Source organism: Pezoporus occidentalis, unplaced genomic scaffold, assembly GCF_034315485.1.
Source record: "Pezoporus occidentalis ecotype Australia unplaced genomic scaffold, CSIRO_AGI_Poc_V1 ctg351, whole genome shotgun sequence".
NCBI classification, from domain to species: Eukaryota; Metazoa; Chordata; class Aves; order Psittaciformes; family Psittacidae; genus Pezoporus; species Pezoporus occidentalis.
The window spans coordinates 39,735-52,796 of record NW_026915495.1 but is presented as its reverse complement, the minus strand read 5'-3'; the positions used below and the strand labels follow the sequence as shown (position 1 = coordinate 52,796).

The 13,062-nt window shown below is 56.6% G+C and overlaps 1 protein-coding gene across 2 annotated transcripts in view; it reads left to right on the top strand.

Moving 5' to 3' along the window:
* STX1A (syntaxin 1A) overlaps window positions 1-12,494 on the top strand; it is a 54,599-nt gene extending 42,105 nt beyond the window's left edge. The window contains exons 6-10 of one of the 2 annotated variants that reach the window (XR_009966993.1): window positions 4,296-4,404; window positions 9,536-9,609; window positions 9,802-9,939; window positions 11,475-11,688; window positions 12,282-12,494. Coding sequence is in view for 1 of the 2 variants with exons in the window: in XM_062630438.1 (XP_062486422.1) it covers window positions 4,296-4,404; window positions 9,536-9,609; window positions 9,802-9,939; window positions 11,578-11,688; window positions 12,282-12,359 (510 nt within the window). In the remaining variant the exon portion in view is untranslated. The remainder of the gene's footprint in view (window positions 1-4,295; window positions 4,405-9,535; window positions 9,610-9,801; window positions 9,940-11,474; window positions 11,689-12,281) is intronic. The other variant, XM_062630438.1, reaches the window with a different exon arrangement.
* Window positions 12,495-13,062: the final 568 nt, after the last annotated feature.

The following is a 13,062-nucleotide window of genomic DNA, read 5'->3' as shown; positions in this document are numbered from 1 at the left end:
CTGTAAGCTGCCTATATATATGTATATATATTGAACAGCTGCAGTGAGGTCCCCCAGAGCTGTCTCTTCTGACAGCTGAACAGCCCAAGCCATGCACTATTCAGTCAAGGAAGTGGGAGATTTTCTTGTAATTTGGCTATTTCTGAGCATTTCTTTAGGCTCTGCAGGTAATGAGGGAGAGGAGCTCCTCTGCGCAGCAGTGGGAGCCGCTGTGTTGGGAGGCTGAGGTGGGTGATGAAGCACACTGCTCCGCTTTGGGGCTTTGGCTTCCAGCCTGGGTGGTTTGGCTCTGGGCTCCTGCAGCTGCTCGTTCTCTCAGGAATGCTGACCCCTTGCTGGGACCCCATGACCAGTGGTTTGTGTGCCCGGTTTGCACACTCGTGCGCGGGATGGGATGGAGGCTGACGCTGAGCTGGGCACAAGAGCCGTGTTGTCTCAGGGTTCTGTTGCTGGCTTTGCCTGTCACCGCGCAGCGTGGGTTAGAGGGGCTGACAGCGCTGTTCTGTGGGTCACCTGGACCCATGCACCGGCTGTAGCTGTCATGTGGGAAACAGCGTGGAGTTTGCATTAAGAAACAGTATATGGTACTGAATTGCCAGAGGTCCTATCTATTTTTAGGCGTGGAACTTGTCCATCATTCCCCAAAGTACACCCAAACAGGTAGATAGTACTTGCTGTCCAGTTTCTGCCAGGGCACAGCAAGGGCTGGTTGTTATTATGTTCTTAATTCATTACATTTAAACTACTCTGTTTGTCCCCGTTTCACAGCAGCAGTTTGAATAAAGCACCCTGTCTTGTTCAGCTCACCAGCAGCAAAAGGGGGGGTCGGCAGGGGCTTTGGGGACACAGCTCTCAAGGGCATCCCCAGCCCAGAAACATTGCCAATGACGCAGGTTCCCAGGCGTCTCAGCAGTATTTACCATGTTTCTAGAATTCTCAAATCTTGAGTTCATAACAGAGCAAATAGCAGGAGGTTGGGTCCTTGTTACTTAGAACAGCTTTTGCTCTAGCTGCTGTTGTGCTTGGTTTATCTGACTGGTGTGGGGCTCAACCCTGAAACAGACACAAGTGTGGGAGCTCAGCGGTAGGATCTCTGCTGCTGCTGTGACCCACAGTGGGCTCAGGAGGGAGGCTGGCATCCCCCGGCACCCCCACACGATGAGCACTTTAGAGATGTCTTTCTCTTCATTTGAAACCTTGAAGGCCAAGGTTCTGGGTTTCATTGGATGCTTTGTGGGGGTGTCAAAGCCCTGTGAGGGTATCCAGAGCTGTGTGAGCTCATTGGAAATCCAGCAATGGGCTGCTTTTCCCATGCTTGGGAAGTGAAGAGTTGCTGGACCCAGGTGCAACAACCCCATTTCCTAACTTCAGTTAACATTTTCTGTTTAGTGAGTTTCTTTCAAATGCAAGGTATGTTTTGGTATGCTTTTTATTTACCCTGACTATCCAGGTAGTTTTATTTAATGACTGAAAGCCATTTAAAATGCTTTTTCCTGCCCATTTTGCATGAAACTCTGTATTCCTTCAAAAATCAAATGTATTTTTCAGATATGTGAGATGCCTGTGGGAGCATCAAATAACAATCTGACAAGAGAAACCCTAAATTAAATAACTTCTTAAGTAAAAGAGGCACGGTGGGGTATACTGATCAGCAGAAAGGGCTGTCATGTAACACCCAGGCTATATTTGGCTGCAGATAAACAATATGTTGATTCTCTTTAGCTTAATAAGAATGAACTGGATTTTAGGAAGACGATGTGGAGAAGGCAGAAGAAGAGTCGCTTGGGTGGCACCTCACGTCTTTGCTGGATTTCAAGCCATGATGCTCAGGAGCTGTTTTAACCCTGCTTTGGGCCAGGCACCTCTTGAGCAGAGGCTGCCTGTGGAAGCTGGAGCTGCTGGGGGCTTTGTGTGAGGTTTGCCAGCATGGGAGCAATGCAATGAGCTGACTTTGAGTCTCTGCCGTAAAAACCAAGCTGCTGCTGGCTCAGAGTAACTGCAAAGCAAACACAAGGATATCTTCACGAAGTCTCCAGTGCTGTCTCATGGAGAAGGGGCTGCTCTGGGTGTACTGACACCGGAATGCTCGTGTGCCCTGGGCATGTCTGGCGCTACAGAGATGCTGCACTGCACTGGTCTCCCTGATCCAGAGCTCTGCTGTGGAGAAAGGGGAGGGAGTTGGGGCTGTGCAGCCCAGAGAAGAGACGGCTCCAAGGAGACCTTCCTGTGGCTGCTCAGGACTTCAAGGGGGCTTAGAGGAAAGATGGAGACTTTTGAGCAGGGCCTACAGGGACAGGACAAGGGGCGATGGGTTTAAACTGGATGAGGGTGGGTTGAGGTTGGACATAGGGGAGAAACGTGGTACCATGAGGGTGCTGAGGCGCTGGCACAGGGTGCCCAGAGAAGCTGTGGCTGCCCCATCCCTGGCAGTGTTCAAGGCCAGGTTGGACACAGGGGCTTGGAGCAAGGTGCTCTAGTGGAAGGTGTCCCTGCCCATGGCAGGGGGTTGGGACTGGTCATCTCTGAAGGTCCCTTCCAATCCAAATGATTCTGTGAGTCCATGATCCTGTCATGAACACCCCTCATGCCCTGAGGAGCTGCTGCTTTGCAGCAGGAGAGCAGCCTGAGCCCTGCCTGTGCCCTGTGTGAGCTCACAGCTGCCGGTGAGGGCTGAGCTCTGCCATCTGTGCACTCACAGCTCTAATGAGCTGCACAGTGCCGGCATCCCCTTGGGTCATCGCCCTCTCCACTCTCCCCCAGCAGTGGGAAGGGTCCACAGCCCGTTTCCAGCTACCATTACATGTTTTAGGATGACAGAACATCAGTGTCACAAAGGGTGGCTTTTGACACCCCTTGCCAGCCCTTCCTGCTGGGACACCTGAGGGGACAGGAGCATGGTGCTTGGAATGCTGCTACCAGCAGCCATGGGGAGCAAGGAGCTTGGCATGATGTGAGGGCAGCCAGCACCAGCAGAGCTGCATGGCTGAGCCCCGTGTCCTACTGCTGGTGGTTCTTTGTGTTGTGCAAGTGTCATTGGTCAGAATGAAGCCCCCAGTGGTGGGATGGGTTTTTCTGCATCTTTGTAAACAGCCCAACCACTATCAAGAACAAGAAATGCATCCCTTTTTTGATTGCAAGGAAAACTACCTCCAAACAAAGCCTTCCACAGCCCTGAGGAGCAGTCCAAAGGCTTTAATGTTCCCACAAGCTGATCTAGTGGAAGATGCCCCTGCTTACTTGGGGGGGAGAGGGAGCGTTGGACTGAATCTTTGAAGATCCCTTCCAACCTCAACTGTTCTGAGTCCATGGTACTGTGAAACTCAATTTCTGGCATATCAGGAAAAGGGCTAATTCAAGAGATGTCTTTGGATGAAGGATGCATGTGATGCTCTGTCCTGCCCTTCCTGACCATCCGCAGGGCTGTTTGTAGAGCTCATCCTGACAGCTGGGTCAGGCAGCAAGGTGGGCCCCAGCATGGGTGCTCCCCAGGCGCAGCAGCCAGCTCGGGGGGGGTGTCAGTGCTCAGCAGCACCCTGGTCAAGTGTAATTCTAAGGTTGTCTGGTGCATTTCCTGGAGAGGGGAAAGCAGCCTCCCGAGATGAGCGTGCTCTGCATGCAGGGCTGGCGGCTCACTCAGCCTGGGGCGGGCAGGCATCCCCTGTGTCCCTGTGGGGCTGGTGCCTGGGGGAGCCCTCCAGTGTGAGGAGGAAAAGTGGGACCACGCTTCTGGAGTGAGGACAGCTGCCCCTGGCCAAGCCCCAGCCCTGGGCTTCCGCCAACAGCCGCTTGCAGACAGGTCGGGGGTTTGATGCTCAGGGCACTGGGTTCCCCCAGGACCTCCCCGCCCACCCCCAGCACCACAGAGTGACTGCTGCGTGCCCGTCCTGTGCCTGTGCCGGGTCCAGCACATCCTGGCAGTGTGGCAGGGCCAGCAGGGCTGGACCCAGGGCACCGCTGTGGCCTCAGCTCCGGGCTGCTTGGCCGCAAGCTGTGGTATGGGTGAGGAGGGTGGTGCCAGCCATGACTTTCAGGTCTGCTGCCACCACAGGTTGTCTTCTGGGGGCTTGGATTGGGCTTGGGTGAGGAGTGCGTCTGGTGCATGCCCCTGGGGCCTCATCACCTGCTGCCCCCTTGCACTTCATCACACTCCTTGGACCAGCTTTTGAGCTCCAAATGCTTTTTGGGCTGCTAGAGGTGCAGGGGTGCTCAGGGCTGAGCCTGCCCCAGCTCGGGGGTGGCAGGACTCTCCTCCTGCAGGACCCTCACTCCACTCTCCCTTCCTCTCCTCTCTGCAGCACTCAACGCTGTCACGCAAGTTCGTGGAGGTGATGTCCGAGTACAACGCCACGCAGACTGACTACCGGGAGCGCTGCAAGGGCAGGATCCAGAGGCAGCTGGAGATCAGTGAGTAAACCTGGAGGGGGAACGCAGCCAAGCTCTGGGGTCGTGTCGCTCCCACAGATCCAAGCAGCTCCTGCCACTGTGCAGAGCTCCCCCTTGGAAACCACAGTGCACAGGGGCTGTGTTCTCACCCATGGGAGCAACCAGGACACAGCTCCTGCTGGAAGATATTCACAGAATCATAGAATGGTTTGGGTTGGAAGGGACCTTCAAAGGTCATCTATTTCAGCCCCCCTGCAATGAGCAGGGACTTCATGTGGCGGTATTTGCATTTCAATGTCAGACTGCATCCAGCAAAGCACAAAAAACCTCCCCTCAGGTTTTCCTGACTGCTGGGTAGAGAGCGCAAAGAGCACAGGGAGGATGATTTCTGCCTTGGTTACAGCTAATTTTGAATTCAGAGAAGCTGGCGGGGATTCCTGACTCCCATGTCTTGCCTTGCCTTTCCTTTGGGTGATTGTCATTGCCAGTGAACTGAACTAAACAGAAAACCAGAGAACAGACCTCTCGAAAAGGGGGCACTCAGTGCTCCCAGCAGTTTCCCTTGCTGGACAAGGAGCACAAGCCTCAACGTCTGTTCCAGGCATCTCCCAGGACCCTGGTGGCTCCTGGCAGCAGTAATGGTGTCTTCCAGTGTCCAAAGGTGGATGCCAGGTGACACCTCCAAGGATGTCACCAGCATGCACTGAGATCAGAAGCCTGGTCCTCCCTGTCCACAAAACCTGCTGTCCTGGTGGTTCTCCGTGGCCATCAGTAACACTGAGTTCAGTTTTAATTATCTCCCAGCAAAGAAGAACCACATCACCGCTGTAATTAGGGGAATAAGCAAGGGAGAAGTCAGGGCATGCAGAGATTAAAAGAGATTTTTGCAAATAATCTCATTTTCAGATGTGTTCATGGTTTTGGGGGCTCAAATGAAAGGGTCTGAATCCTAGTCCAGGGTTGGGTTTTTTCTCGCAAGCAAATGTGTGGTTTTCTTCCCTTTCACAGCTCACAGTGAATAATAAGGTAGGAGATTTTTGAGTCAGAATGGTGTCCTTGGTAGTCACCTGTGGGAATGTCCTTCAGGAGCTGCAGATGCCCAGGAATCTGCGTGCTCATGGTAGTTTCTTTGAAGGAGACTTGGTTGTGCAAGCCTGTTAAGATTAGTCTTTATGAACTATAATAATAAGAGAAATGATTCACACTGGCTGAATGGAAAGTTTGGCTGACACGAAGCTCAGCAATGCCTTCATGTAAAGCAGGATGATGCGTGTGTCACTGGTCCAGCTGATCAGCTCACTCGTCAGCTAATGCCAGGCTGTCACCCCTCCAGTGAGAGGGATGGCTTGGGATGGAAACAGGAATTGAGGTATCCCTGTACCTCCCTTCTAAGAGAGAAAGTTTGAAAGGGCTTAGTGAGGTCCTTATTGTCTGCAAACCTCAAAAAGCCTTCCTCTTGTTTTTCTGCTCCTGGATTTTGGAAGGACTCTGATGCTTTGCTTAAATAATGGAGCTATATTAAATGATCCCTTTCTTTGCTCTGTTTATCCTGTAAGGCTGTCAGTGTCTGGCAGAGTCTGAGGAGGTGCAAGGAAAAGGCTGTTCAGGACACACTATGGTGTAGTGACTGGGTGCAGAGGAGGTGTCCTAGTTAGTGATGATGAGGTACCAGCTTCCCCTTTGCGGGGAGGTGTGGAGCAGATGCAGAGGCAGGATGGTGCTGTGAAGGTACACAGTCCTGTGCACAGTCCTTTGCAAGAGCTGGATTCCTCTGTCGGGACACTGGGAAATCCCTTCTGACAAAAAGGCTCCTCAAAAGCCAAAGATTATTGAGGTTTTATCAGGAGTGCTTCCTGGGCAGAGGGCTCTGTTTGTCCTGGTGTGTCCCAGTGGGGACCTTCAGTCCCTGCTGCTCTGGGGGCTCTTGGACATGTTATTTGGAATGGAGCTCAGCTGGAAAGTGATGACTGCAGGAAGCTCTATGAAATCCTCAGCTCTCTTTTCAGCTGATGAATCCAAAGATAGGAGCCAGGAGTTCTGACATTGAAGCCAGCAAATCACTCAGGCTTTGAAAGTGTGAGAGCAGGGACTTCTCAGCTGCCCGGGGGAGGCTTCCCCACACCTGGTGAGCTTCTCCAGCCTGCCGGGATCTGCTTCTTGCTTGGAATTAGGACAGTCACACAAGAAGGGGTGGTGCAGTCACTGCCCCAGGCCATAGCCACCCCCTGGGACCCCCCACAGCCCTCCCAGGCTCTGCCCTGAAGATGCCATGGGGGGATCCCAGGCTGTGCTGTGTTGCAGGTTGGTGATGGCAGCACAACAGCTCTCTGTCTGTCCTTTGCCTGGACCCTGCCTCTCTCAGTGGTGTCCCCACTGCGGTGTCTGCTGCTGGGAGCCGTGCTCTGCCAGCACAAGCCTCTGGGCTGCCTGTGGTGGGAAGTGTTGCTGCTTTGCTTTTTCCCTCACTGTTTTGTCCATTATGACAAATCTGATGAGGTGTTGCTCTGGGGAAACTGGATTTGAAGCTTAGAGGAGCTTTCTCTGGTGGGCATGGAGGTGCTGCGCAGCCACTACTTGTTTTTATGAACAGTTTTCTTAAATGCGAGACCAAGGAGCCAAAAATAAGGCATCTGCTGTCGCCAAAGGCCCTGTGAGAATTAACGAGCCTCTGCCTCACTCTGCAAGACCAGGTTAACTGATGTGCAGGGAGGCAAGCTGTGCATGTATCCCCGGCTGCCCTTCAGCCAGGACGGTCTGGGGGCTGCTCTGGCCCTGGCAGCTCAGCAGGGCAGCTCACGTGGTGCCGAGATGGGCGATTTAGGATTCCTGTGACACTTTGCTGTCGGGAATGACCAGTGTTTGTCTGGGCTGGAAGTGTCTCACTGGATGGAAATGCCAGCACAGCGCTGGAGTTGGCCCCTGCAGCCAACTGAGCAGGTGGGTCCGAAGAGGCAGGGAGGCTTGTGACAGGCTGGGCTGGTACAGATGAACTCAGCTCATCCCAACCGCCCTGCAGGCAGTGTCAACCTGTCCAAGCTGCACTGGATAACACTGCCCCGGCCACCCATGCGTGTAGAGCTGCATCTTCTTACAGCTTTGGGGGCACTAACAGGTCTTCACTGTTTAGACCAGCATCACACAGGACATTCACCTCTGTCCATGGGTCCAAGAGCTGTATAAGATTAGGCTTGGGCCACCCAGCCCATATCTGAGCCATGCTGCAGAGGTATGTCTTCAGCCCTGACTCTTGCCTTGTTCCTGAGGTAGACTCAGGTCTGCGTTCAAGATAACTTGTTTCCAGCCCTTTCTACTGAGACTTTGGATCTTTGTTGTATTCATGTCATAGGATCATGGGTTCACAGAGTGGTTTGGGTTGAAAAGGACCTTAAAACTCATCCAGCTCCAACCCCTGCCACAGGCAGGGACCCCTTCCACCAGAGCAGCTTGCTCCAAGCCCCTGTGTCCAACCTGGCCTTGAGCACTGCCAGGGATGGGGCAGCCACAGCTTCTCTGGGCACCCTGTGCCAGCGCCTCAGCACCCTCATGGTACCACATTTCTTCCCTATGTCCAACCTCACCCTACCCCTTTAAAACCATTGTCTTGTGCCAGGGACCCCTGAGCTGGATGCAGAGCTCCAGGGGGTCTCAGGAGAGCAGAGCAGAGGAGGAGCATCCCCTGCCTCGACCTGCTGGTCACGCTGGTGGTGATCAGCCCAGGAGACACTTGGCTTTCTGGGCTGCAAGCGCACACTGCTGGGCCATGTCCTGGTTGTCACCCAACAGTATCCCTGAGTCCTTCTTCACAGGGCTGCTCTCCATCCATCCATCCATCCATCCATCCATCCATCCATCCATCCATCCATCCATCCCTTTCTCTCTTCCTCCCTCCCTCCCTCCCTCCCTTCCTCTTTCTCTCCCCCAGTCTGTGCTGGTACTGGAGATTGCTCTGCCTCAGGTGCGGGACCTTGCATAGAAAGAGACATGTAGTGAAGTGTGAAGGTGTTCTTGTTTAAGGAACTCCCCATGCAAGGGGACAGCGTGTGCCATGCCTGTGGGGTGGCAGCCAGGCACAGCAGGGCAGGCAGGTCCCTGCACCGTGCTCCCTGGGCACTGACACATTTGTGGTGAAGGTTCGGACCAGGGTCAAGGTTTCTGGTGTCTCCCCGAGTCCCTGGTGCAGCAGCACTGGAAGCAGGAGCACTGTCCTGTGGGCTGTCCCTGCACTCTGCCACATCTCCTCCATCCCCCTTTCAGAGGTGCCCAGAACTCATCCTGGAGGATGACACCGCTGACAGAGCCTGCAGGCAGTGTGTTGCAGGGGACCTGCTCCTGCCTGTCTTCCCCCATCTGCTCCTCCTCACACCAGTGGGATGTCTCCTGCCCTCTCTGCTCACCCTTCCCACCCCACTGGGCAGCCCCAGCAGAAGCCTGCCCAGCGCTGGCATCTCTGCAGAGCACTGTGATTTCACAGGTCCTACCTGGCTGTTAGCCTGAAGAACGTGTTGAAATTCATGCTGGAGGATCAGTGTAACCCACAGAGCGAGTAATCTCCCTGTGCCCTGTAGGAGTGTGGAGTGTGTCCATGAGGAAGGGAAGGCAACCATGCACAATGGATGAATTGCTCCCAAAGGAGGAGGGCTGTGTTGCAGGGGGAAGGACAGAGCCTGGTTTCTGCAGCTGCAGCACTAAAACTCAGGCAGCCCAGCAATTGCAGCAGTACCCGCCCACCCAGCAAGCCCTGCTGAGCCCGGTGTCCTCCTCATCTTCAGCTAGCCCAGGATCTGCAACTCCCCTGCTCTTGGCTTGCTGCTCTCACTCCCTCCTTCTTCCCAGCCCAACTGGGTCCTGGTGGCTACTGATCCATTGGCACCACTCCCTGCCCTGCAGGAACAGGTAGTGGCAGACGGGCTTTCTGGGTGAGCTGGGCCAAGCTGACTGCTTGGCCCCCCTAAAAAGAGGGTCGCAGGGCTGGTACAGAGCCAGGCTGTGGGATGGCAGCTCCCTGAACCACCTGGTGCACTCTCCAGGCTGGAAGCTTTGCTGCTCCCATGCCATGGGAGATGCCATGGAGACAGGAGCACCCTGCAGGAAGGCTGCAGGACTTGTGGCTGTATCAAGGGCTCATGGCTGACCTGTGTTGTGTCACTTGCAGCTGGGAGGACCACCACCAGCGAGGAGCTGGAGGACATGCTGGAGAGCGGCAACCCAGCCATCTTCTCCTCTGGGGTAAGCACTGGCTCATCCTGGGGAGGGGCTGGGTGGATGTGCTGCCACAGTGGAGAGCTGAGCACACCTTGTGCAGCAGGGTTCTTGGGTCTTGCCTGAGGAGGGGCCAGAGGGTGGAGTGGGGTGCCCCTCTCTTGATGCCCAGCATCTGAGGGGCTAAGCACACTGCTCAGTGGCCCTGTCTTCTTGCAGATCATCATGGATTCAAACATCACCAAGCAGGCACTGAATGAGATTGAGACACGGCACAGTGAAATCATCAAACTGGAGAACAGCATCCGAGAGCTGCACGACATGTTCATGGACATGGCCATGCTGGTGGAGAGCCAGGTAGGGAGACACTGCGGCCCTGTGGCTGACTCGCCTGGAGAGGTTGAAGGATGATGGGGCTGCCTGGGTGGGTGCTGAGAGGAAAAACTGCATCTGGGACTGGTGTGGGTACCACTGGGGCTGAGCTGGGCTCCTCAGGGCTGAGCCACCCAGAGTTGGGGGCTGCGGCATGCCCAGGGCGAGAGGTTCGGTGGTGGGCTCAGGAGGAGGGTAGCGGGTGACTGCCATGCAGATGGAGAGTCTCCATCTCCTCTGGAGCCCTGGGCCCTGCTGGGTGAGCTTGGGGTGCCGCCAGATGTGGTGGTCCTGCCAGGCTGCCCCTGCCCTGCTGCCGGCCCGCAGTGCTCAGCCCCTGAGCTGGGCATGTGTTCGGTGTCTCTGCTCACCCCACTTCTTGCCTGCCACGCTGCCATGGCCTGAGGAGACATCAGTGGCAGGTAAAGCCCCGCTGAGCCCCTGCCGGTGCTGCATGCTCTGCTGTGCATGGCCATGCCCTGCATGCCTGCGGCTCTCGTGTTTTGCTAGGGACTGCCTGTGGTGGCCAGGCAGGGGTGGTTGTGGTGAGGCGGCGTTGGTGCCTGTTCTGTCTGCCCTGGGGGACAGATGGGGGGTTTGCAGTTCCCTGACCCGCTTGAAGGGCTACACTGTGCCAGCACCCTGCACTGCCCTGTGGGGAGGGAGGCTGGCACCAGGAGCAGAAGGGTGCTGGGCTGGCAGCGGGGCTGGCAGCTCCCTGCTCTGCTCAGGCATGGCACAGGTGGGAAGGAGAAGGAGCAGCTTTAGGCAAGGCAGGGAGGAGCAGAAGCCTGGTGGGGGTCAGTGCCTTGGGGGTAACACCCAATGCTCTCCTGCATTAGGCCAAGGAACGAGCATTGCAGAGCTGCTGGCCAGGACCTGCCGGCTCTGCAGCCCCTTTGTGCCATGCAGGAGGGCACTGGGCTTCAAGCCACCCACCCCCTGTCAACCCTGTCAGTGACATGAACTGTCAGGCTCTGTCTCCAGCTGCCACAGGACCTGGCTGCTTCCCTGTGTATTCAGGATGGGGAGCTCACACCAGCCTGTGTCCCCATGTCCACAGCAGTCCGCATTCCCTGCCCAGCCCTGCAGCCGGTGGGGCAGAGCAGGGCAGGAGCTCTAGCAGGGCCCTGCAATCCTTGCCAGCCTCACTGCGGGGCCCTGCACTCTCAGCAGGGTGCTGGTGCAGGTGAGAGCAGTTGGTTGTCCCTGCATGTGCATGGTTTTGTGAGCATCCCTCATGGCACTGCTGATGCGGTCCCTGCTCCCCTGCCGTGCCTCTGGTTTCAGCAGTGTGGTGTCAGTGTAGATCCTGTTGTGGCTTTGATGTCACCTGAGATACCGGATAGGGCAGCTAGCAGGCCAAGACCCGGCTGGAGACCCCTTGACCCTCACCCTTTCTTGCCTCCCTGCTAGGATGTGCACAGAGGTCCCAGCCCTTCTGGGACAGAGCCCACAGTCCAGGGCACCGTGGGGCACCCACTACCTGCTTCAACTGAGGGTCCCTCTCTCGCTCACAGGGCTGCTGGGCAGGGCAACGTGCACACGGTGCTGGGGAGCAGAGCAGGAAGGAGCTCACGTCTGCGTGCGTGCGGGCACGTGGGCTCTGTCCCCGTTCTGCAGGGCGAGATGATTGACCGCATCGAGTACAACGTGGAGCACTCAGTGGACTACGTGGAGCGAGCTGTGTCTGACACCAAAAAAGCAGTGAAGTACCAGAGCAAAGCCAGACGGGTGAGTCACGGCACTGGCTGACTCCTGCCCCAGGACAGGCCCCTGCCTGCCCCACTGCCTGCCCCGAGGATTGGGCAGCGTGGTACAGCTGCACAGGTGCCTGGACTCTGCTTTACCTGACACCACTGGGTGCAGCACAGGTCCCACGGGTGTCACCAACTGAGGCAGAGCTCCCTGGCACAAGCTGTGTGAACAATGCCAATGAGCCATGGGCAGAGGTGCTGTCTGGGGGGGGAGGAAGGGGGACAGGGTGGATGGATCCTGTGGGCCAGGCCTGCTGTGAGAGCCACATCCCTTGACAAAAAATACAGTGAACAGGCATGGTCCAGCTCTGACCCTGAGTGCAGAGGCAGCTGCCTGGGCCTCTATCAGCTCAGGGGCCTAGGAGCCAGCAGCTCAACTCTGCCACCTCAGGGCTGAAGGGAGAGCTGGGGTGCCCATCCCTGCCCCTCTGGCTCCCAGGGTGCTGCTCATAGCCTGCCACAAGGAAACAGGAATGGGGCAGAGCGCAGCCCTGAGCTCTCAGTTTGCAGACCCCCAAACTCACAGTCCCCTCTCCCTCTCTCCCTGCCGGTGCCGGGACACCTGAGCAGAAGAAGATCATGATCATTATCTGCTGCGTGATCCTGGGCATCGTCATCGCCTCCACCTTCGGTGGCATTTTCGGCTAGACTCACCCCGCGGGACTGTTTGTGTGCGATGGACGGAGCTGCGTGTGCCGCGGGGCCGCAGCCGCACCGGAGCAAACCACGCAGCCCCGGAGCCTCCCAGCAGCATTTCAGTTTCTAATGCATGGTTGTTTGTGACGCTGTGTGTGCGGTGCGGTGCGTCTGTATGGAGGGAGCGCCAGCCCCGGGGCGTAGGCAGGGTGCAGGGGATGGTGATGGGCAGGAGGGGGACCCTGGGAGGGAACCCGAGTTCTCATCACTGCTCCAGCCTGCATGGCTGGCTGGGGACAGGGGTGCCCTTGGGCGCTGCTGCTCCTCCTGTGCTGGGCAGTCTGCATTAGTGACAACCAAGGATGCAGGGTGTCAGGGCTCCTCAGGAGCACAGTGCCCAGTCAGCCTCTCCCAGCTTCCCCATTACCTCCAGCCAGAGCTCTCATGTCAGCTGTGTCTGTGCTTACAAACACCTTTCCTTGGGCTGCTTCTCTCACGGGACCCTTCCCCAGGGGTGTGCTCAGACAGGCCCTGCCTGTTCCTGTCCCTGCCTGTCCTGTGGCCGTGCCTGGCTGCCGGGCTCTATCCCTCCTGCCCCTCCAAGGCAAGCCCTCACCCCAGTGTGGGTGCCAGGGGCTGGATGTTCCGCTGCTGACAGTGGGTGCCTGATGGAGCAGTGTAGGATAAGCGGCTGCTGCTTTGGGGCCACATGGGG